Source organism: Python bivittatus, unplaced genomic scaffold (genome assembly GCF_059951505.1).
Source record: "Python bivittatus isolate LINGU-HERP-01145 unplaced genomic scaffold, Pbiv_v1 ctg000340_np1212, whole genome shotgun sequence".
Lineage (NCBI taxonomy): Eukaryota > Metazoa > Chordata > Lepidosauria > Squamata > Pythonidae > Python > Python bivittatus.
In genome coordinates, this window is record NW_028277056.1 from 4,779,942 (window position 1) to 4,803,654 (window position 23,713).

Below are 23,713 nucleotides of genomic sequence, written 5' to 3' on the forward strand. Positions count from 1 at the left end.
AGCAAGCCTGCAAGGTAGGCAGCGATGCCAAATGTTGACCAGCCAAAATTCAGAACAGTAGTGAAAGTGCTGGACTAGAAACTGAGAGATGGTGAGTTCAGGTCCTGCCTTAGGCATGAAAACCGGCAGGGTGGATTTGGGCCACCCTCTCCCTCCCTCCCACCCGGTCTACCTCACAGGGTTGTTGTGGTAGGGAAATAAGGAAGTGGGAGCATCAGGTATATACGCCACCTTCACCAAAAATAAAGGGAAAAATGGAGGAGGAGGAGGAGGATTCACACAACAGAGTAATCTGCTAAAATGGGTAAGGTAGTCTGTGCTTCCCTGGTTGTGGGAACCCAGCCCTTTTTTTAGCAGGCTATCAGAAGCAGGTCACCCTAGTATGTCATAATATAGTTTATTTGTTTAGACAAAGCATTTTCCTGAACAAAACCACTGTATTGTATTAATCCAGTTTGGGGTTTAACATGGATCAATCAAACCAGCATCTTCCATGTTAATCTGGTTTCCCTTTCCCCAACTCCTGCCCGACGCCGGCGATCCAGCAGACAAGGCTAAAAGAAAACACTGCCTTGTTCAGGAGTCCCTGCGGGGTGGGGTCAAAAAAGTCAAGATGGTGGCCACAGCGATGCATCACACATAAAAAACAGGTAGAGCTTCAAACGCACCATTATGGCTGCCTGCTTGACCTTTTTGACCATACCCTGCAGACACCTCCATTCATACATTCATATCGGCTGTGTTCACACAATATGCCTGACCCGGTTCCTGAATTAACCCATGTCCTGGCTTTTTGTGAAACGTGCGTTGACCAAAGGGGCTGAGATTGCATGTTATGTTAAGCCCCCTCCCCAAATAAAGTAAAATAACCCCAGCAACCTTAGCTTGCTGTGGGAATACTTCTACGCTCTGGATTTTCATGCATATTCTGTGAACACAGCCACTAAAACACAATTTCGCACACACACATACATGCCCACACGATGCCCTCCCAATGTGCAGCAATTAGGCATTTCCACAGACGCAGTGTGGGGTGCCCCCTGTCCTGCCCAGACACGAACCCCCTTCACATTCCTTTCTTGCTGCAGAGAAGGATCACAAAAACGGAGAGAGGTAGTTTGATCCTTCGATCCTCAGCTGTGCGCTCCTGTCGAACTGCACCCGTGGCCAGAAAAAAAAAACTTTTTTTAAACAGGGAAATCGTCCCAGGCCCCACACATGGAAGGGTCCGCATCCAAAATATGGGTACAAAGTTTACAGGAAGTGGCAGTACCTAGACAATCTTCAGGAAGAAAAATACCAAAGTTAGGCTGGTTTGGACTTGGATGGGAGACCACTAGGAGATCCCAGGAAAAAAAATAGGCAAGTCTGGAGAAACCCCCCCCCCCCCAAGAAACCCAAAACAAGGGAAATACTTCTTGTATCATTGCTAAAAAAAACAAGGCAGGCCTTTGAAGTCACCAGCAGCTGAGTGTGATTTTATGATACTTTGCTTCTTTGAAAGGATCCCTCCATTTCTTCATTCTTGGCAATAAAATCTGTCAGTCCAAATGTAAGAACGATACTGATGATGTCCATATTTTGGATTTCCTCAGACCCTCCTGTTTGCTGAGCAGGGGGGCCTGCAGGGCGTGGTCAGAAAAGTCAAAATGGCGGCCGCAGTGGTGCCCTCGGAGCTCCGCCAGTTCTTTATATGCAATGCATAAAAAACAGGCAGAGCTTCAATTGCCCCATCGTGGCCGCCATCTTGACTTTTTTGACCCCCAACCCTCCCCTGTACAGCCCATCGGATGACCCTAGGCGAGGGACGTTTTTCTTCATTTACCTTCCATTCTGAAAAGAAAGCAGATCCAGATCTTTCCTCTTGCCGTCTCTTCTGAACCCTGCTTTGAAAAGAGTCTAAATATAAAAGATTGGGAAACGTTGATTTAACCAGCATACGAGAGTTTTGAGCCTCACGACAACCCCCTTTGGGGGACTAGCCACCGGAGACGCACCACCTTGATAAAGCCCAGATCTTCTGCGCAAAAACAGTCAATCTCCAGACCTCACATCTCCCCCGTGGCTTCCCATTTCTTTTTCTCAGAGATTTGGAGGCGCTGCTGCTGACTTGATAATATCCGACTCAGAGCAACTCGATATAAAAAAGTTTAAAATAACAGTCTTAGGGTACTGTAAAGGCAGCGGGCCCTGCCCGTTACCCACGGACCAACTGCAGCCTCTCTTTTTTTTGTATTTATTTTAAGGGGGGTGGGGAGGTATTGCGGAATAAAAAATGTGCATTTTTTAAAAATGTAAGGGTGAATGGCCTGTGCCCCAAATATTGATTGTCTGGAGTAGAACCCTGTGGGTTTATCTTCTAGACCAGTGTTTCTCAACTTTGGGAACTTTGAGATGTGTGGACTTCAACTCCCAGAATTCCCCAGCCAGCATGGCTGGCTGGGGAATTCTGGGAGTTGAAGTCCACACGTCTTCAAGTGGCCAAGGTTGAGAAACACTGGTCTAGACCTATAAAGGAGCATGTTGGCCCCATGGTTTCTCACAAATGTCATCCCCCAGTGAGGATTTGGGCGTGTGAATGAGTCACAACCCCATACTCCAAACTTTCACAGCCTTTCGAAAACTCCCTGGTGGAATCGAATCGAATCGGATCGCCCCTTTGGCTCCACGTGATCCGGTGCCCCAAAGATGGAAATGCCATCCTGAAAGGGCTCTCGGCCTACGCCTTATAATGGCGTCCGAATAAGTGCCTCCGATAACAACAAACCAAGCCGACTCCCACGACGATCAGTGAGAGGACCAGGAGGGTGGCCAGCAAAATCAAGAGGCTGATTTTCTTGAGGTCTTCTCTCTCGCAGTCCTCCGGCTTGACGTGGCTCACGTGCACTTCTTCCTCAAACCCAAAACCCCCGGTGTACTGGCACTTGACCAGGTCTAAATTAGGAATCTCCACCACGGCTTTGTGGATCATATGAGAGAGCCAGATGTTCCCGCAACAACTGAGCGGGTTCCCCACCAGGTACAAATTCCGTAGATTTTTTTCCAGGGCTGGGATCTGGCTATTTTTCAAGCTGTTGAAGCTGTTGTTTTGCAGATCTAAGACTTCCAGGACACAGCAGTTCTCTGACCAAGGAGCCAACCAGCTAAGGCGATTGTCCGATAGATTGAGATATCTGAGGTGAGGGAAAAGAGGAAAGTCCACATTCAGAGTCGTCAGGCCATTTCCGTGTAAATCCAAATATTCCAGCGAGAATTCCAAGCCCGCCAATGATTTGGCTTCTATCTGAAGTCCCCAATTCATGGAGATATCCAATACCCTGAGCTTTGTTCCAAAGAAGCTGTACACGGGCAGGTTCTTCAGATGATTGGCAGAAAGATACAAATATTGAAGTTCAGGAACTTGCACGAATGAGACGCAGCCGTGGGGGTCCTTGGATGAAAATCGTTGTCTTCCCGTTCCTGAATGCAAGTCACATAGGCTGAGCTTGTTGTTTCTGAGATTAAGCCACTGGAGATGTGGGAGGCCTTGAAAGATATCTGAACGTAGCTCTTGAAGATGGTTGTCTTGAAGGTGGAACTCCTGCAAAACGCCCAAGTTGTTGGTGTCCAGTTGAAGGTTCTCCAAAGAGTTACAACTAATGTCAAGGATAGACAACGAGGCCAGCTCATTGCTTGCCACAAAAGTCTGCAGGCAATTTTTGCTTAAATTAAGGAACTGAAGGGCAAACATGGAAGCAAAGAACTCTCTTGGGATGGATTTGATCTCATTATAACTCAGGTCCAGGTATATCAGGGCGGGCAAGTATGGAGAATGTGAATTGGTCTTTTGATCCTGGCCCAAGTGATACCGAGGCCCATCCTGCCATTGATATTCCACATCGCTGGGTGATTCCACCATAACAAATTGCATTATGTTCTTGGTTAGGTTCAAATAAGCCAGCTTATTGACTTGAGGAAGAACTGGGAACCGAAGAAGCTTGTTCTCACTCAGGTCAAGCCAGATCAAGTTGAAGTCTTCCTCTGATTTGGTAGAATGGAAGGATTCAATGCTGTTCCGGCTGAGATCAAGAACTTCCAACTGCCTGAGGTTGAACTCAGTGATGCAAGTGAGTGAGTTCATGGAAAGATTCAGTTTGGAGAGATGCGACAGGCTCTCAAAGCTTCCTTCTTCTATCTCCATAATCATATTGTTGTGCAGGTTGATTTCAACCAGCTCTGGAGACCCCTGAAATATGCTTTGGGAGATATGTATGATGCTGTTCTCTGCCAAGGAAAGAATCTGAAGCGAGGGGGCGTGGTAAAGGAAATGTTCTGCCATCCCATTGTAGAGACTGTTGCGAGACAGATCTAGTGTCCTGACTTGGGGTAGTAATCCAATCCACAGATCCTCCTGAGCCAACAGAAAGAGCTGGTTGTTGGCCAAATTGATGTCCTCTAAGTTCTTCATCTCTGCAAAGACCCCAGGCTTGATGAAACCAATCAGGTTGGAACTTAGGTCTAAATATCGGAGGGAGGCGTAAAAGGTCAGGGGCCTCTCCGTGATATTCTGAATCTTATTCCCAGAGATGTCAATTTTATACACATTGGGATGAAGCTCTGTAGGCACCTGGTGAAGCTCCATGCCCTGACAAAATGCCTCCAAGTTTCTCTGTGGGAAAGAAAAGAGAGAGGGGAATATAAATTGTGATGATATTCACACTGGAGAAGAACACTCACAGACCGGTTCTGTATAGAAGAGTTTTCCAGCAGGGGCTGAACTCAGGGTGTGTTGTGTGCAAAATGGGTGTTCTGCTAAAGGATCCCTCTGTGTTAATAACCAACATCACTCCTTCCCAACTTGACCCCTTCTAAGTTTATTGGAGGTGCAAATCTAGGTATTCCCAGAAGAAGGAAGGCTACTATGTCCCGGGGTTGCATTCTCACAACATGTTTAACCTGGTTACTGAATTAAACCATGTTCTAGGTTCACACTGAATTGTAAACTAAATGGGCTGAGTTGGCACAATACAGTAGACTAAGCCCCCAAAGAAATAATCAAGATAACAGTTTGCCCCACTGAGCCTTTTGGGGAACCTCACGGCCACTGACTTATTTTGTCTCTGAGAATCGGACACGATTGAACGGATTAAAAAAAAACAACTGGGAACTCTAGGTGGCTTTAGTCAGTTGGTCCTAAGTAGATTACAAAACCATTCAGACTAATAATAATAGAAACAACAAAGAACCAAGTATGGATAATTAACATTGCAATAGCCGGAGATAAAAGGGTCAGTGAGAAAGAATGAGAAAAAACAGGAAGACATAAAGACCTTCGGCTGAAGATTGAGCGAATCTGGAAAAAGAAGGTGGTCGTGGTGTCAATAATGGTTGGTTCACTTGGTACCATCCTAAAAGATCTGGAAACACCCACAGACCCCAGAGGAATTGGCAGCAGGAACTCAAGTGATCGGCTACAAAAAATGGCATCGTTTGGAAGAGCACATGAATTACAGCGACATCTTTATCTTAAATCCTTGGGAAGGATCCGATAGTCAGATGTACCAAATCCAGACAGAACTATCTGGTAGACGGTGTGTAAACAACCACCACAACATTATTTAACATTAGGAAGCTAGTAAAGACCTGGACGTTTTGGAAAACGTTTGGGGTGGTAAAAGTTGAAGAGAGTAAGTATTATCTGGGATGAGTGATGGACCGTGCTAATGTGATTGTTATTCTTAACAACAATAATAATAATGTTACAACAATCCTATTAGCCCCATGTGTCACCCTTTTTAAAATTTTATTTATTTAGTTAATGCACATATGATGAACTTCAAACTTCAACAACACCAAAGCAAAACTAAAAATGCAAAATAAGCCCCCCAAACCACCAGGTTTTTCCTAGCTCCCTAAAAATCAAAAGGGAGGGTACCGTTCTCTTGGGGGGGGTTCGTTTTTCCAAAGGAGCCCCAGCAGAGAAGGCCTGCCTCCAAGCCCCCTCCAGATGCCCTTCATAATACTTTTGCCATGTACAGTATTCTCTGCCTCCATGTCTCGGACAGGCAGTATCTACTTGGACTAGAGGTCCCACAGAAATCATAATTATAATAGAATGCACAGAACTGGAGACTGAAGAGGATTGCAAATTCTAACCTGTTCAAACAAGTGGAGGAAGTGTGGCAGTGCTTGCCTCCCCCACTTCACCAGGTTAGTGAAAGACCCCCGGCCATGGGCATCCTCAGCAAACCAAGATGATGTCCAAATGAAGCACGTGTGCAGTGACGTCATAGCACAAATCTATGCTTATGTACTTGGGTCCTGCTGTCGGACACAAGTTAGTCACCCATTTTGGGCCACGATGTCATGATGCCCGCTTTGTCACTTGCCCCCATGCTCCCTCCAGACACTCATGAGTGAGATGGATATGTTTGTAGGAAAGAGTTGACTAAGCATCTACTGAGTTAGCTTTCATAAATAACGTTCTTCCCATTTCTTCTTGACCAGCATCTCCTCCTGCTCTTTTTTTCCCTCGCTGTTGCATCTATTATTAGAGTCTGTAACTATCCCCCATCCCATAACAACTTCCAAATGTAGACTGGACAGCTATTTCCTTTCTGGCACTGGGGCTCTCCTCTTCTCCAGACACTCCTCCTGAACTTCTTCTAAGTTTGTCCAGACTCCTGTTCCTCTTTGCTTTTGTTCTTAGAGACAGACATAGCCCCTTGATGGAGTGACTACAGTCTATTAAGGGGATTCCCAGAGGGGATGAGAAAGAATGTAGAAAGAAAACAGGATGTCTTGCGTTCGCATGGAGGAACAATCCCACATAGGCTATGTCATTCCCTGGATTTCTCCAGTGGAGTTTTTTTTATTTCTTTTTAAATTGAGGCATGTTAGGGATAGCATATTCTAACTTTCCAGGGAACAGAGAGCGTGACTCCCATGGAAATGAAGGGCCAAAAGGTTGGCCATGCACAGGTTGTCAGAGGAGGAACAATCACCAAAGGAGATGGGAGGTTCAAAGGGTGAACTAGTTTCCCCAACGAACTCTGATGGCTTCGCATTTGAACAGAACGATGAATGCATGTGCTTGACCTCCATTTTCGAGCAAAATGGCTTCTGCCACCCCTCCAATCTAATTCACCCATTGAAACGCAAATATCTCCAAATTTTGTGACGCCGTTCGAAGGGTCTCGTTCCGGTGACTCTATTTTCTTGGCAAAAATAAAGAACCCACCTGAAAAGGGGGCAAATCTGAAAGAGGTTCCCAAGGATCAAAAATGTAATTGTTTAGGTTGATGACTTGGCAGGACAAAGGAAAAGTCAAGAGCAAAACCAAGACAAACTTTGCAATAATGCATCTTCTAATAAAAATATCAAAGATCAAACAGTAGATATAAATTGATTTTAAAAAGATCTGTCAAATTCCACCATTTATACAGTAAAAGTGAAGTGACCAAAAGAAAGGAAAAGAAAAATAAATCAATCTAAAGCAGGGCTCCTCAACCTCAGCAACTTTAAGAGTTGAAGTCCACCCATCTTAAAGTTGCTGAGGTTGAGGAACCCTGATCTAAAGGGTAGCTTTCAGAAATAAAGAACTGTCTTTTATAATAAAGGATGCATGGTCACTGTAGATATAGTATAGGAGAATTGTTTTCCAAAAATATGGGTCTCCTTGTTTCATTAGCTGGCTAAGGGGGTGACATCATGAGCAACATGACATCATCAGGCAAATTGCATGATGGGGCCCCATTTGTGTCATGACAACATGGCACACGTAATCTCACAGGGTCTTCGTATGAACAGCTATGGCTGCAGAAATGTATGTATTGGTGAGGCTAGTATTTATGGGAACAGGGAGCAAAACCACCCAGCCCTGCTTTGGGAATTCAGAGCCTACGAGGGCCTTGATATTTTGTTACTCGTGTGGGTAGACCAGGGTTTACTTCAGGGTAAAGGTGTTCTCCTCATGCCGAAGAGGTTTCTGCTGTGGTACCATGAGTGATCCTGAGGTTGTCCAGGTGTCAACTGATTGGTTAAGCTCCTTGATAGGTTAGGTTGGTGTTTCTCAGACTTGGCAACTGTAAGATGTGTGGACTTCAGCTCCCAGAATATACTTTATTGATGTATCTCTAAATTCCTTGGAGGAGGAGGAGGAGGAGGAAGGAGAAGGAGAAGGAGAAGGAGAAGGAGAGGAGAAGAGGAGAGGAGGAGGAGAAGGTGGTGGTGGTGGTGGTGGTGGTGATGGTGGTGGTGATGGTGGTGGTGGTGGTGGTTGAGAATTTTGACCCACACCCAGTCAGTTGCGTTGTATGAACTCTACAACAAGTCAAAGGTGGGCCCTTTCCACCTTGCCCAGTTATTCCTCCAGGGAATAGAGATGGATATACAGAGCGGCTGAAAAAGCTTGCCTCTCTCCTGCAGAACTCCTTCTCAAGAACCCGATAGCCCGGAACACACCTCCCAAAAAAGGATGGGCTGCCACATCCCAAGCACATGTACTGCTGCTTGGACAGGGCTGCCTTGATGCAAAACCTCATAGGATACCACCAGACAATTGCTAGGGAAAGCAGAGAGCGAGTCAGCCATTTATCAGATGGGATCTCTGGACTAACCCGTGTGATTCTGCGCTCCAAGGACATCTGACTGGGCTAATGGCCAACCAAGAACCACCTAATCCAAGGTGTCCTCAGATCTGGTGACATCTCAGCACTTGGAGATGATGGAGACAGCTGCTGAGGTCCCAAAGAGCAAGATTGCTTTGGGGTTAATATCATTTGCCAGATGTCTTGTTTTCAGAGTATAACCCAAGCGTCTTGGCCAAAGTACCCATCCATGCAAAGAAACTGGCCTAGGCCCTTCCAATTGCTGGGGAAATCTCTGGTGGGAGTGAAAGGTGGTACAGTGGTACCTCGGGTTACGAATGCCTCTGTTAACGAACTTTCAGGTTACGACCAGCTCTGGCCGCAAAAATTTACCTCGGTTTGCGAACTCCGCCTCGGGGTACAAACAGGATACGCGGCCATTTTCCCTCCCGTGACACAGTCCGCGGCCATTTTTCCGCCCCGACACGTGGTCCGCGGCCATTTTCCATCCCTGACACGTGGTCGGCGGCCATTTTCCGCCCGACACGTGGTCCGCGGCCATTTTCCACCCGACACGTGGTCTGCGGCCATTTTCCACCCCTGACACGTGGTCGGTGGCCATTTTCCACCCGACACGTGGTCCGCGGCCATTTTCCGCCCCGACACGTGGTCCGCGGCCATTTTCCGCCCCGACACGTGGTCCGCGGCCATTTTTCCGCCCCTGACATGTGGTCCGCAGCCATTTTCCACCCCTGACACGTGGTCCGCGGCCATTTTCCGCCCCTGACACGTGGTCGTAGGGAGCGGGACTCTCCCTCCAAGCAGTAGCCGCCTCCCTGTCCTCCATGCCTGAACGGATTAACGGTAATTACATTGAACCTTATGGGGAAATTTCCTTCGGGTTGCGACCAATTCGAGTTGCGGCCAGAGTCACAGAACGAATTAAGTTCGTAAACTGAGCTTCCACTGTATTTCAGATTCACCTTCTTACTTCCTGACTTCAGAAGGACATTGTAGACTTCAGGTTGAGAAGGCGGGAATGCAATAGCCATGTGAATCTTTCGCTCTATGACACATGCTGTAGTTCTTCAGAAGGCCTGCTACTAAGAAAAACCTACCCCAGAACATCTGCCCAGAAGGCGACCAATCAAGAGTAGGCAAGGCCGGGTGGAGCTCTTCCAAGAAGCTTGGCTGTGTTGTTGCATCAGTGAGTAATGCAGAATGAGTGTGCATCTCTTGGTGAGCATGTCACTGACACACCAGACAAAAAGATATCTGCCTCCAGCAGCAGACCCTTAAGAGTCTTGGCATCCTGACTCTGAAGACAGCTCATAATGATCTCAGTTGTTTCCATCCTGGAGACCTTTTGTGACATTGCTTTCCCACAGTTAGGAGGAAATGGTGTTAAAATGGAGGTTCCACACAGAAATAACTGGGGATATGGATTTTTTTCAGACCTTGAAAGGCCTGGAGCCAGAATATTCTTTTGAACACTCTCCTCACCCTTCCTACATTTGTCTGGCTATTTTAGATATCAGTGTAATTATTTCTCCATTTTTTCCCTACTGAAGCCAATTGCATAGCAATCGGTTAATAAAATAAAGTTATCTGAAATAAAGATAACTGGGGATCTGCAAAACTCACCATGAACCACTTCTTTTTCCAGAAGAAATGACCAAAACCCAACCTGGATCAGCATTTCTGGAAGAAAAGTCAAATGTTTTGGTGATGCCCAGAAATTTTTTTTCTCCTAGATCAGTGGGTTTTGCACACTACTAGAAATAACACGTGTCGTTATATTTTTACTGAGGAGTTTTGCTGCCTGGAATGAACAAGAGCATTTCAATGATCTCTTCAAACACAAAATTACGCTTCAGATATGGCCCCTGCAAGTATGAAGCTCAAGTAACTGCCACCATAGTCTTTTAGAACGGCTTTTGAATTGTTCCTAAATTGAGACAGTTACTTATGCTCCCACTGTCTTGAGTTTAGATTGATGCAAAGCCCTCTACTAAGGGCTGCCCTTGAAGACTACCCACAGTTGATACTGAATGCAGCTTGGAGAGCTGCTTCGGTGGGAATCACACTTACATCGCAGACATTGCACCAGCTACCAATTTCTTTTGTGGGTCCAATTTTTGACCCATAAATGCCTGTACGGCCTAAGTCTAGGTTTTACACAGGACCACCTGACCACCTCAGCAACCTTAAGATGTGTGCACTTCAGCTCCCAGAATTCCCCAGCCAACATGTGTGGATTTCAACTCCCAGAATTCCCTAGCTAACATGTGCGGACTTCAACTCCCAGAATTCTCCAGCCAACCATGCTGGCTGGGGAATTCTGGGAGTTGAAGTCCACATATCTTAAAACTGCTAAAATTGAGAAACACTGAGATTATGTTATTACCCTAACTGCACCTTTAACATTTTGGAAAACCATTCAAATCTGTTTCTTCCATAGAGCGTTTGGGGCTGAGGTAATACTGGTCCTGTGTTTTTCCTTCTTGCAATTGGCTTTCCTTCCCCACTCTCATTCCTTTCACTAAAATCAGTGTTGTCCAAACTTGGCCACATGGCTGGCTGGGGAATGCTGGGAGTTGAAGTCCACACATCTTCAAGTGGCCAAGGTTGAGCAACCCTGTTCCAACGTCACAGGAGTAACCACAGAATACGGAGTGATGCACATTAAAAATAAGGGGGAACCAGTCGGACCCTTGTAGTCACCATCCTGACTTTTTTAACTGCACACTCCTCCAGTACCACCATTCACTGAAGCCTAACATTCAACTACGTGGAGTTGAAGTCCACATATCTTAAAGTTGCTAAGGTTGAGAAACTTTAGAGTGCCAGTCCTGGGCTGGGCAGATAGTTGATGTAAACTGGGAAAGGAAGTTGGGTTCTGGTTCTGTCGCCGATGAGCGCAAGGCAGCTTTTCTTCTGCTTCAGCGAACAAAGAGTTTTCTGTGGCTGGACTTCTTGTTGTTTTTATGACTTGGGCAGGAGAATGCTATTTTGTCGATTCCTCCACCTTTTCCCCTCCTCCATAGACTACTTCTGGGTGCCACAAGCCCTGGCCATTCACTGCGGACCATTCACCGTTTCCTTCCAGCACTAACTGAGAGCAGAACACGCTCAATATCGATTGCCCCCTCCTGGGTCAGCCCCCTCGCATCCTTCCTCTACGCTTGCAGCCTCTCATTCAGGCCATTATTGGGCACGGGTATAGCGTTCTTTCAGAAGAGCGACCTGCTAATTCAGCAACCTGGCAGGTGGCCCCACATGCCATTCCAAATCCCTGCCCACATTCATCCTGGGGTATCCACCAACTGCTTTCCTCGATTTGTCCCGCCTAAAACTGAGAAGACATCCCCAATGACTGCTTAGAAGATGGCTTGAAAATAGGGCGGCAAATTTATTCTACCACCAGCAGAAGACCCGTCGATTGCATGGTTACTATGGCCATTGGGGTGTGTCCTAGGACTTTTCTTTTCCAACTTGGAGTAGGATGGGGCAGTGAAACGAGATACCCTTGGATAAGAATGTCAGAACTGCTTTCCTACTAAGTTAGGGCTATTTTAGCTAGGCTGCAAAACTCCAGGTGATGACTGATTTTTGATTGATTGTGTACTATCAAGTCAGGGTGGACTCTTAGTGGCCACATACATAGACCTTCTCCAGGAGGATCTGCCCCAACCTGGTCCTTCAGGTCTCATAACGGTTCACCCATCACTGCTGTAACTGAGTCCCTCCCCCTTGTTCTCTTCTTCTCTTTCCTTGCTCTTCCTTTCACAACATTATTGATTTTTCCAGAGAGCTAGGTCTTCACGTAAGGTGTCCATAGTAGGATAATTTGAGCCTGGTCATTTATGCCTTATGCGAGGACTCTGGATTTTGTTCAATGATCTATTGGCTGTCCGTGGTGTTCTCAGGAGTCTTCTCCAACCCCAGAGTTCAAAAGTGTCAATACTTTTCCTAGCCTGCTTCTTCGAAGTCCAACTTTGGCTTCCATCGAGGGTCACAGGGGAAATCATGGCTTGCACAATTCCGATCTTTGTAGGGATAGACACATCACGACATTTGAATATCTTTTCCAAGTGCTTCTTGGCTGCTCTGCCAAGTGCTAGTCTGCAGCGTATTTCTTAACTGCTTGTTCCTTCACTGTTGATGGTGGATCCTACAAGGCAGAAGCTCTCTACCACTTTGATATCTTCACTCTCAAGGACAATAACTAGATTGCAGCAAATAGATAGTTTTCTGCATCACTTTGCTGTCATCTAGTGTTCATCTGGATTTTTACAACCTCATTATGGTAACCTTATACCAGTGTTGTCCAAACTTGGCCACTTTAAGATGAGTGGACTTCAACTCCCATGGCTGGCTGGGGAATTCTGGGAGTTGAAGTCTACTCATCTTAAAGTGGCCAAGTTTGGACAACACTGCCTTATACTAAGCATGTTTTGCCAAGGACCACTACATCTACTCATTGCAGAATCAAGCCCAGATCTCCCCAGCCTCATGACCTCCAGATGTTACACCACAACAACTCCCATCTTCCCAGGCTGGCTGGCAAGGGGATAAGAAATGCTCTCCAACCCATCTGGACAGCATGTCCGGAAAGAACTGATAAAGTGATCTCGTTTTTCCTGGGTTGCATCATTACAGTGATGTTGGATGGTGGAACTGATCTGTTTGCTATAGATAGGAAATGGAGATGTTGATTCTGGATTTTGAATGCTGAAACCGCACAAAAGCTGGAGGCTTTAATCCAAATGTTGCATCAGCTCTAATTCAGAAGACAGCCTTCAATCACTCTTTGGCTGGAGTTTGCACAACACCCTTAACTAGTTCAGTTAAAAACCTTGCAGCTGCATTCACACATGCTAAACTGGGTTAGTTTTAGCCTGCATGGCTTGTTTTATGGGATGGGTGATGGCAAACCCAGCCGTTTCACTGGTTTATGATTCAACGTAGGGCATGAGTCCAGAAAATGGATTAATTCACTGGCCAATTGAACGTGATGTGTGAATGCAGCCATTTTTCAGTAATCTTATTTGTAAAATATTTGAAGACAGGCTCTGTACCGTTGCACAGATCTTAGCAACATTTTCAACCAATTTTTTTGCAGCCCACTCAACAGACAAAAATCAATGGCATTTTGCAATGGGAAGCCCTGATATTTTGAGGTGGGAGACATAAGCAAATGACTTAAAAGTAGCTTAAAACATTTAAAATAATTGCAACCTGCTGAATGGAAATTCTAGCATTTCCTCCAGTTCATCTTCCTCATCATCTCAACTGCAATCTTTACAATCTATCCAAAATATTACAGGCAGCCTCCAACAAATTTACCAATCACTGTTTTAGATCTTTTTTTTTTAACTTTTAAAAAGAAGAAAGAAACCGGTAGAACCAAGAAAAAGAGATAAAGAAAGTAAAAAAAAAAAAAATTGGACAGCAAAAGCTAATAATATATCAGGAGCACTGGCAGGGAGGTCAAAAAAGTCAAGGCGTTGGCTGCAACTGTGCAATGGAGCCTTTGTCCCTTTTTTACAGCATGTAAAACGTGGCTGGGCTTCTGTCGCGCAATCGGAGCCACCATCTTGACTTTTTTGACCCTCCCAGACACCCCCGGGAATACATTATGCTAGATTAATTAGATCATTCTAGGAATGTCACAAAGCTCTGGAAGGCAAATTACTTTTCCTTATTTTTAATGGCTCCCCCCCACTTACCATTTCACAGGGTGACAATTTCAGGGGTCGATAAGTTGAGATTCCCCCGTTTAGCACCACCAGGAAGAGTAAGAGCTGAAATCTCATGGCTCTGCAGAAAGGGAGAAAGGAGCAGTGGTTAGAGATCAAACTACACAGGGGAAACTCTAGCAGAAAAGTCAAGCCTGGGTGAACGTCAATAGCTGGCGCACGCAGTGGGAATTTCACTAGCATTTGGCAGAGTCCACATCCAGCTGCAGAAGCTGGTCTGGGCTCCAAATGCTTTGCCTAAGGGTGAAGCCAGATGTGGGCTGTTGAGAAGTTCACTGTTTTGCTTGTGCTATCATTTCCACGGATTAGACCCCTACGTTCCATCTCAGCCACTTTTTAAAAACTAAAAGGATCCGTTTCTCGCCCGCCCTTTCTAGCTCTGCCTTCCTCTCTTTCTAGCAAAGGTACCTTATTTAGTGTTTCTCAACCTTGGTCACCTGAAGTTTAAGATCTCTTGAAGTCCAGAGATCTTAAAGTGACCAAGCTTGAGAAACACTGCCTTATCCATTTCCTTTTGGGTTTTTAGAAGTTTGCTAACAACCTGTCGATAGAACCTATCGTCTTGGTGTCCTGGAAGATGCCTAGATGACTCGATACGGGGGCTGTCCTAGCTGGGGATTATGGGAGTGGGAGACCTGCACATTTGGCGACCACCCGCTTGAGAAACACTAAGTCAGTGTTTCTCAACCTTGGCCACTTTAAGATGTGTGGCCAAGGCTGAGAAACCCTGCGCTAGATAACACTGACAGCTAACTCAGATGTTTGTCTGAAAATTAACACAAAGACCCAATCTTCATTTTGGACATGTTTCTCCTGGTATCTCAGCTGTAGAATTGATTTTACAGTGATAAGATTTGTCCGGTAAGAGTTTTGGGTATTAAACACTGTTTCTTCCTCTGTTTTTTTCAATTTCATAACAATGGGATAAGATTGGCCAAGTCCACCCCTGATAGACGTTTTGCATAAAAAAGAAAATGATTTTGTGAGTTATGGTTTTGATGATTCGAAAGAAGAGGTTATAGAAAGAAGGGAATATGATGAAATCTTGGGGAGAGAGGTTTAATTAGAATTGTATGTGTAACTACTGAAAGGAAGATCAGAAGCCACGATAGATAGATAGATAGATAGATAGATAGATAGATAGATAGATAGATAGATAGATAGATTCATTCATTCATTCATTCATTCATTCATTCCATTCATTCATTCATTCATTCATTCATTCATTCATTCATGTTTTCTGTTCTTTTCTGTTCTTTTTCTTTTTTCTATCTCCTTTTCTCTCCGTTTTTTTTCTTTTTCACTTTTAGTTTACTATTTTTTCTCTTTCTTTGAATGTATTTCTTATCATATATGTAACATCTTTTAATAAAAACTACTAAAAAAGAAAGATTGGCCAAGTCCAGGAATGCAGGTGGAAGACTGGATATCAGACCCATCCAACAGAATCTAGGTCTATCTTGGCTATACAGTAGTGCTTATCACCCCCAGCCTGGGTCTTCCAAATTAACTACTTAGGACCAGAATTAAGAATTAAGAAATATTAATTAGAACAAGTCAATGCTGCTCATACGGCCATGTTGTCATACTCCATCTCTAGGGGGGCACCTGCTCCAGAGAGTGAGCAGGTTAGTGAGGTTATTCAGGAAGAAGAACCACCTTATCATTTCTTAAATGTGTACCTACAGATCAGGAGTGTCCCCATGGGAGGGATGCTGCAAAAAAGTCAAGATGGCAGCCACAACAGTGCAATCAAAGCCCCACCCTTTAAGAACAAGCCATGGTTGTGGCTGCCATCTTGACCTCTTTGACCTCCCCTCCCTACAGGCCCCCTTGCTACATACTTACTCATCATTCTCATAGGCATCTGCAATGGGAGGGAGCAAAATGTGCATCACGATGTCAGGACGCGACTCCCTAACGGTGGGATCAGCCCCATGACCTCCCCACGTGCCTCTCGTCATTTTGAGAAAATCCCCACGACCATGCTATGCCCATGAAATAAGAGAAGAGAAAGGAAAACGGAGCCCAATCTAGTTTATGCTGAAACCATTCACTGCACCCAGGGCTGTCAAAACATTATGTTCGAAAAGGTCAAGACGGCAGCTATGACAGTGTGATCAAAGTGCCATCCATTTTTTGTGTGTGACATGGAAGGGAGGAAGGAAGGAAGGGAGGGAGGGAGGGAGGGAGGGAGGGAGGGAGGAAGGAAGGAAGGAAGGAAGGGAGAAAGAGAGAAAGAGTTTTTTGTTTATAACGCACAAGGAAGGAAGGGAGGGAGGGAGGAGGAAGGGAGAAAGGGAGGAAGGAAGGAAGCAAGCAAGCAAGCAAGCAAGGAAGGAAGGAAGGAAGGAGGAAAGAAAGAAAGAAAGAAAGAAAGAAAGAAAGAAAGAAAGAAAGAAAGAAAGAAAGAGAGGGAGGGAGGGAGGGAGGGAGGGAGAAAGAAAGAAAGAAAGAAAGAAAGAAAGAAAGAAAGAAAGAAAGAAAGAAAGAAAGAAAGAAAGAAAGAAAGAAAGAAAAATGTGCTGACTCTGCTATTGGAGCATAGTTGTCTTATCGTTGTAGATTTTATGGTGCAACCAAGCAGAGATTAGCCCGGCTGTGTGTTTACTTTAGGCTTTCTGTCTCTGCTGGATGCGCTCCCAAAAGACCTTTCAAAGGATTCAAAGAGCAAACGGCCTGGGGAGGAGAACTGCTCTTAAATCATTCAGCGTAAAGATGGGCAGAGTCGAGGTTTTGCCAGCGCCCGGGCTGGCCAAGTGGCTTGAGCAGTCCTGCTGCAAAACCCCAAGTGCTGGCGAATAGCCGCTCAGCCCAGCCATCAACAGCGACGCTGAATCTTAAACACCTTTTTAAAAAATCAAGGAAAAGCGTATTGGTTTGCATCTCTCGGTGGATCCAAGATGTTTAATGTCCGTAAAATACCTCCCTTCGCCCCCCCCCCGCAATAGCCAATAAAAACTAAACAAAGACCATTATGTATAACTAAAAGTAGCCGTGGAACCCCTTTCTCTGGCTTGCCATTAAAAACCACATTAAAAGCAAATCAAAGACTTTCCCTCGTTAAACAAAGAATCAAGCCAGGGAAATAACAGAGGCAAACAGAACAAATGTTTGCAGGCTGCCCAACTTACAGCATAACCCTGAAGGACCCTGACAGGTGATCCCCATCTGCTTTTCATACATGCGAAGCCATTGCAGGAAAGTCTCAATTAAAAGCAGAACGGGACTATTTGTATTTCCATTAAAACATCTAATTGTGGGGCCAGGGAATTCTCCTGAAGCGTTTTGCCCCTAACAAACCTCATTCAGTTTTAGGAAGGCGAATTTGCTTTTGAAACATCTTTCAAAGGAGGAGTGAATCTGAATCTCCTAGAACTTCTCCTGGCTGGCACGGTGTGTTTATCCCACATGATGGCTATGTGCAAATCTCCTATTTTTCATGCACCATCCTCTCCCCAATGGCCTGTCAAGGGAGGTGAACAGGAGTAAACTGCTCCCAGATTTTTTTTTCCCCAAGGAGAGATCCTAAGATTATTCTAAGGGGGTCTCCTGCCCTTGAAAATGGGGAAAACATTTGCTCTCCCTGCAGAAATTCATCCACCCACTTTTTCTTTCCATTGATTGGACGGAGAGTTTTGAAAGTCTGTTTGACCATCTAAATCAGTGTTTCTCAACCTTGGCACCTTTAAGATATGTGGACTTCAAGATATGTGGACCTTTAAGATATGTGGACTTCAACTCCCAGAATTCCCCAGCCAGCCATGCTGGCTGGGGAATTCTGGGACTTGAAGTCCACATATCTTAAAGGTGCCAAGGTGAGAAACACTGATCTAAATCAATTCTTTCTCAATCTCAGCAACTTTAAGATGTGTGGACTTCAGGTCCCAGAATTCCATGCTCTTGGCAGCCTCTAACTAACCCCGGTGAGAAGAAGCTTTGATGGATGGACAGAGGGACCGATGCATTCTCCACTTTTTGTTTGAGTTTGTGATTTTTGCAAGTTCTCCAGTCTATGTGGTGTATCCATGTATGGTTCTGACACACGTATGGTTTATTCTGACACTCTATCGAATGTGTCAAATCTGGGGATGGTGCATGACATCCTGATCCTCCCCGTTCTCCACAGCTTGCTTGTCCAGGTTGGACTGGCATGCCACAATAGGGCAAGGCATTGCAATTCAATCACTTGTTCAAATTAGGTAGGCTCAGCTCTGGCTAGCTTGCTGGAGGAATGGAAGGTTATTAATGGATAAATTAATCATCCTGTGGCATTTCATAAGGTCCCAAAGACCTGATTATGTGCCTGGGCCTGGGGCCCCAAATGCGTGAGGGGCCCCATTTCTTGAGATCTTAGATATTCCCAATTTATATTGATAATTATGGGATAATTTTTCTCGGCTGATATATATATATATTCCTGTATTGTATTGTACTTGTGTTGTTTTTATGATTGTTCGCCACCCAGAGGTCACTTGAGAGGGGCGGCTATAGAAATTTAAATAAATACATAAATAAATAAATAAATAGTTATGCGCCAGCTGAACTGCCTTTGGCTATGAAAATGTCAGAATTATGTCGCAATCCACATCCCCGAGAAGCTGATGTCAACCACAGTTACCGTTCCACACTTTAAACAGGAAATGGCTGTGGTAGCCCACAGATTCACAAGGCCCAGGCAAATTCAGTCGAGAACTGGATGGGAAATGGGGGCCACGCTGGTCCCTTTGGACCTGAGACCCCCTTGGGGCTGCCAGAGAAATAGCTAAGAAATGACCAGAGATAACATTCTAATGCTAGGCATAATTTCCGTCCCCGCCCCTCCCCACCCCAGTTTTAACCCAGAACAGGATTTGGGAGCTGAAGCTTTCGTAGGAAGATTTGGGTCCAGATCTGACATCTGTGCAGAGCATTTGCTCTTGAAGCAGAGAATATATTAAGAGTCCTATATCTGTATCTCATTATAAGAGTTTGGGTTGATTCATTATAGCTCTTTTGAGTGCTCTCCAAGAGGAAAGGTGGGATGCGAATTGGCAAATATTATTATTACTATTATGAATCATTCAATTGCTTAATTGATCAATTACTTCACAGGACTTCAGCGTACTAAAAGACCACATTCGCATAACAGTTTTGTCTGTAATCCAGGGATAACAAAATACAGTTATGATGTTCACAAAGCAGGCTCTACCTAAACAAAGAAACCATATGACAATTTAATGTGATGGCCTGGTTCACACAATATGTGGTGCCATGGGTTTGGTCCCAGTAACACTGTAAACGACAAACTATCCATCCCGCTTTGAAACTAGGGCATGTTGTTTTGTGAACTCAGCCAGGAAACAGTTCACTCAGGGTCATCCTGCAAGGTGGGACATTCATGCCCCTTTTTTATACGCATAACATTTTTTACTACCCCATCCGCACTGGACAATGTTGACTACACTGTAGGTGGTTTTGTTTGCTTCTCAGAAGGGATTTCTGGGTGATAAACCACTGGGGGGGAGGAGGAGGAGGAGAAGGAGAAGAGGGGGAGGGGGAGAAGAAAAGGAGGAGGAGGAGGAGGAGGAGGAGGAGGAGGAGGAGGAGGAGGAGGAGGAGGAGGAGGAGAAGAAGAAGAAGAAGAAGAAGAAGAAGAAGAAGAAGAAGAAGAAGAAGAAGAAGAAGAAGAAGAAGAAGAAGAAGAAGAAGAAGAAGAAGAAGAAGAAGAAGAAGTAGTGACTTACAAGACTCAGAATGGGTTAAGCAGCTACCTGCCCAAATTATTATCATTCAGTTACTTACAGTGACTGCTTGCAATGCAGCCATAAGAATCTCAGTCTGGCATCAGTCCTCAGGGTTTGGATATTCCCAATTTAGCAAGGCATAACTGAGAAGGAATCATTCATTCATTCATTCATTCATTCATTCATTCATTCATTCATTCATAGCCACCAACAGCTCGAAAAACTAGTGTGGGTGGTGTCACTTCTCTTTAATATAGAAAAGGAAACTTCCACGTGGTGGGATGGATACAGTCCCGATGCAAAGGCAGAGGTGATTTAGAGCCTTCTAAATCAGACCGTCAGCGATACATCAATTCTCACGACACGCTCAGCTAAACCAGGGGAAGACCTAGTGCCTGCATTCACCTAATGTGCAAAATGCATTTTTTTACCGGCCTACCATGTCACCCTGGCCCATGTGGATAGCATTTGCTGCAACGCCTAAGTTCACCAATCAGCCCTAATCCGGTTACTCAATTAAACCATGTTATTGGTTCATATATTACACTTAGTCATAAACTCCCAAAACCATAAAACAAAACAAGATTAATGTAACCAAACTTAGTAGGTTCTGTACATGCAACTGTTAAGACTTTAGTTAACTTGGTTAACTGTGTTGCACAAAGATAACCAATGCACTGTGTGAACACCATACATGGGTAGACTAACAGAAGTCCACACATCTTAAAGTTCCCAAGGTTGAGAAACCCTGGACTAATGTGTTATATGAACACAGCCCTTTGGTGATATTCACTTAGGCTTTGCCTGCTGTCAACTGAATCATTCAGAGTCAGCTACTTAGGCTCTTATTTACAACAATTTCCCCCAACCATGCCTTTTGCTCAGGGGTGCCTGCAAGTGTGTCAAAAAAGTCAAGATGGCAGTATCTTCATAACTACCATCTTCATAGAGTAGTTGAGACCTCATCCCTGGAGGTCTCTTGGTCCAACTCCTGCCCAGAGCAGGCATTCTCAGACCATCCCAGCCAATGGCTGCCCAGTCTCTGCTTGAGCACCTCCAGTGATGGATCCCCATCACTCCTGGAAGCTGGCTGATCCATTGCTTCATAGATCCCATGGTCAGGAAATTCCTCCCTATTTTGAGATTGAAACAAGGTGGCATCTTGTTTTGGTTCATGAAGAAGTTTCAGCTGATGTCTAAGTTCAGCCCAGGACAGGACATTTCTCCTTTCCCTAGACATGAGGGCCAGTGGGTCCCTGAAATAGCACATGGGATACACAGCTGTACCCTGCAGCCGACCTCTGGCACACACCCCCCCATTTCTTTCTTCAGATGCCTAAGACTAAGGTCAACTCTACTATCACCATTCTTCTGTCTATGTTCCCATAGCCATTGTGGGTAATGCAGATGAAATAATTAATTTACAGGTCTTCTAGAAGTCCTTTCACAAGGTGTATTTCCAAGTACTGGTATCCCCTTTCTGAAATAAGACTCAATATTTAGCAGAAAATGCAAGTGATGACTCAGCACAAATTTAGCAAATTATGCATTTGAGGTGTATTCATTTTTGCTTCTGGTTTTTCATTTGATCCATTTGCAGATATGCAACTCTTCATTGCATAGTTAGCTCAGTTTTGTGACTTTTGATATATCACTCTGTTTTAAAAGATGGGGCAGTATAGATCATACCAATCTGTTGGACTTGTGTGTAAGTTTTGATTCTTTTTTTTTTTTCCTGCACTCAAGGTTGAGCAAAACTTGCATGACTTGCTGTTGCTTCCTAAAGAATTATTCCATGGGGAGGAATTCATGCTTTGCACATCATGAGCACCAGTTCTCTTTGAGCTTAAAATTCAGATCAGAAGAGGACACATTGGTTGGGCCAATATCACTAGTTAAGAGAGTCATCATAGATTTGAGGGTGTGGGTTTTCCATTTTCTGGAGGTTGCTAAGAAATTTGAGCTGTCTTCCTAAAGAAATTCATTTCAATATGTGGACTTGGTTTGACCCTAGAGATGGTTAAACAAAGCTCAACTAATAGCCACTAACCAACTTTGCTTGCAGCTCTTTGCAAATCCAGACTTCCAGACATATCATGGCTATATTCACACCATACATTTAACAAGGTCCCTTCAAGACTGAACTGCTGCATTTCTGCAATGGGGTTAAACAAGTCAACTGCAAATCCAGCAGATATATTTACTGGTTGAGCTTGGGCAATGATAACCTTGGTTAGTCTAAAGGTGTGTGAGAGAGCCTTAGCCAACCATAGCTAGTTTAATTTACAGTAAGAGTATTGTGCCAATCCGAAAATGACTTATTTGGGTAATCAGGTGAAATGTGTGGTGTGAAGCAGACTATAGGGGCAACTTCTTTCAGGTCTGAAACTTCCCCAACATTCAAATCATTTGAACGATGCTGTCCTATTTTATTCAGAATCCAGTTTAGGCTATTGTACATTTTCCATCACCTTCATAAGACATACAGGGTGTGTTCTGCTAATAGTACTGGCCTTCATGCAGCTCCTTTAGGCACAGTTACTCATGAGTAAGTCCCCCTGTATTCAAGGGGGCTTATTTATTAGGGAGGATCCTGCATAAGATGACAGTTCATTGAAGGAAGGGGAGAAACATGCAATTAAATTCTAAACATCTTTGCTGGAACAGATGCTCCAGTTCCATTGAATGGGACTTTACTCACTAATTGGTGACCTGAGAAAGCGTGTGTTTAAGTCTCTCACTGTAGTGGGGAGTGGAGAAGAAGAACGAGTTTCCAAACAGCCTAATTTTCACTCAATAATGCTCCAACCCCCCCAACCCTCTTTTCTTCTGATAAGGAAAAAGAAAAGAACAGATATCTCATTTACTCCTTGCAATTCCAGGATCAAAAAATCCAGCAGAGGTTTCCAAACATTACAACCGCATCTGGTTGCACTTCTCTCTCCCCTGACCCACGCACGCACGCACATACACACCGGCCCCCCTCCCACCAGCCCTGTCTCGCATGGATCAAATCTCTCGGTACCCACCTAATCTTGTGGCAAAGGGTGACTTCAACGTTCTCTGCAGTTTTCTATTTTTTCCCAGATGCTCCAGCTGGATAAGTCTGTGAGAAGTTTTTCCTGGGGGGGTGGGGGGGTGGGAATGGGTTGGACTTGCTGACCAGCAGCAGTCAAGGGGAGGGCGGGGGGAAAGTTAAGTCACCCAAGGAACCGAGTGGGTGAGCAAAAATGTTTCTCATAGATTAGTCTCAGGCTGAAGTTCTCAAAGCTCATCTTGGCTTCAGGCGCACGAACCTCTCCAAGTTCCTCCGGAGCACATGAGTTTCAGCTGGGTACAGATTTTATAGGGAGAAGGTGGGTGGGGTGGGTGGGTGTGTTTCATCCTCGTGAGCTGCCAAAATGTTCTATTATTTACCTTGTCTGGTTTCCTGGAAGATCATGGGTGGGAGGTGCCATGTTTCTTCCCTCCTTGGACCCACACGAGCATCCTCAAAGGAAGAGCCCCCGTCCTGGTTTCTACACACATGCAGAGACACACACACACCCCAGGGATCTGTTTCTGCTCGGCGATGCTAACGGCACATTTGTCGGAGAAGGATTGTGCGCGCCTTCAACGGGATTTGGTTCTTTTCAGGACCTAGCAAACTTCTCTGCAC

At 44.9% G+C, this 23,713-nt stretch overlaps 1 protein-coding gene across 2 annotated transcripts; it reads right to left on the reverse strand.

Moving 5' to 3' along the window:
• Window positions 1-356: 356 nt before the first annotated feature.
• Window positions 357-23,387, reverse strand: LRRC32 (leucine rich repeat containing 32). Of its 2 annotated transcripts, XR_015796071.1 has the most exons (4): window positions 23,085-23,387; window positions 14,300-14,390; window positions 2,544-4,648; window positions 357-2,378 (listed from the first exon to the last, which is right to left on the reverse strand). XR_015796071.1 is itself a non-coding variant. In XM_007443467.3 (3 exons), the coding sequence occupies exons 2-3, from the start codon at window positions 14,384-14,386 to the stop codon at window positions 2,720-2,722; spliced, it is 2,016 nt and encodes a 671-aa protein (XP_007443529.1). In that variant the 5' UTR covers window positions 14,387-14,390; window positions 23,085-23,387; the 3' UTR covers window positions 2,455-2,719. The 2 variants fall into 2 exon arrangements, 1 of the variants encoding a protein (XP_007443529.1); XM_007443467.3 differs by lacking the exon at window positions 357-2,378 and having other exon boundaries at window positions 2,455-4,648.
• Between the last annotated feature and the right edge of the window lie 326 nt (window positions 23,388-23,713).

What these genes read in the sequence shown, in the direction of transcription:
- LRRC32 (XM_007443467.3), bottom strand. Translation starts at nt 14,386, where the DNA reads ATGAGATTTCAGCTCTTACTCTTCCTGGTGGTGCTAAACGGGGGAATC. An exon ending in AATTGTCACCCTGTGAAATG is followed by an intron (nt 4,649 to 14,299) that starts GTAAGTGGGGGG and finishes TCTTTCCCACAG; the next exon opens with AGAAACTTGGAGGCATTTTG.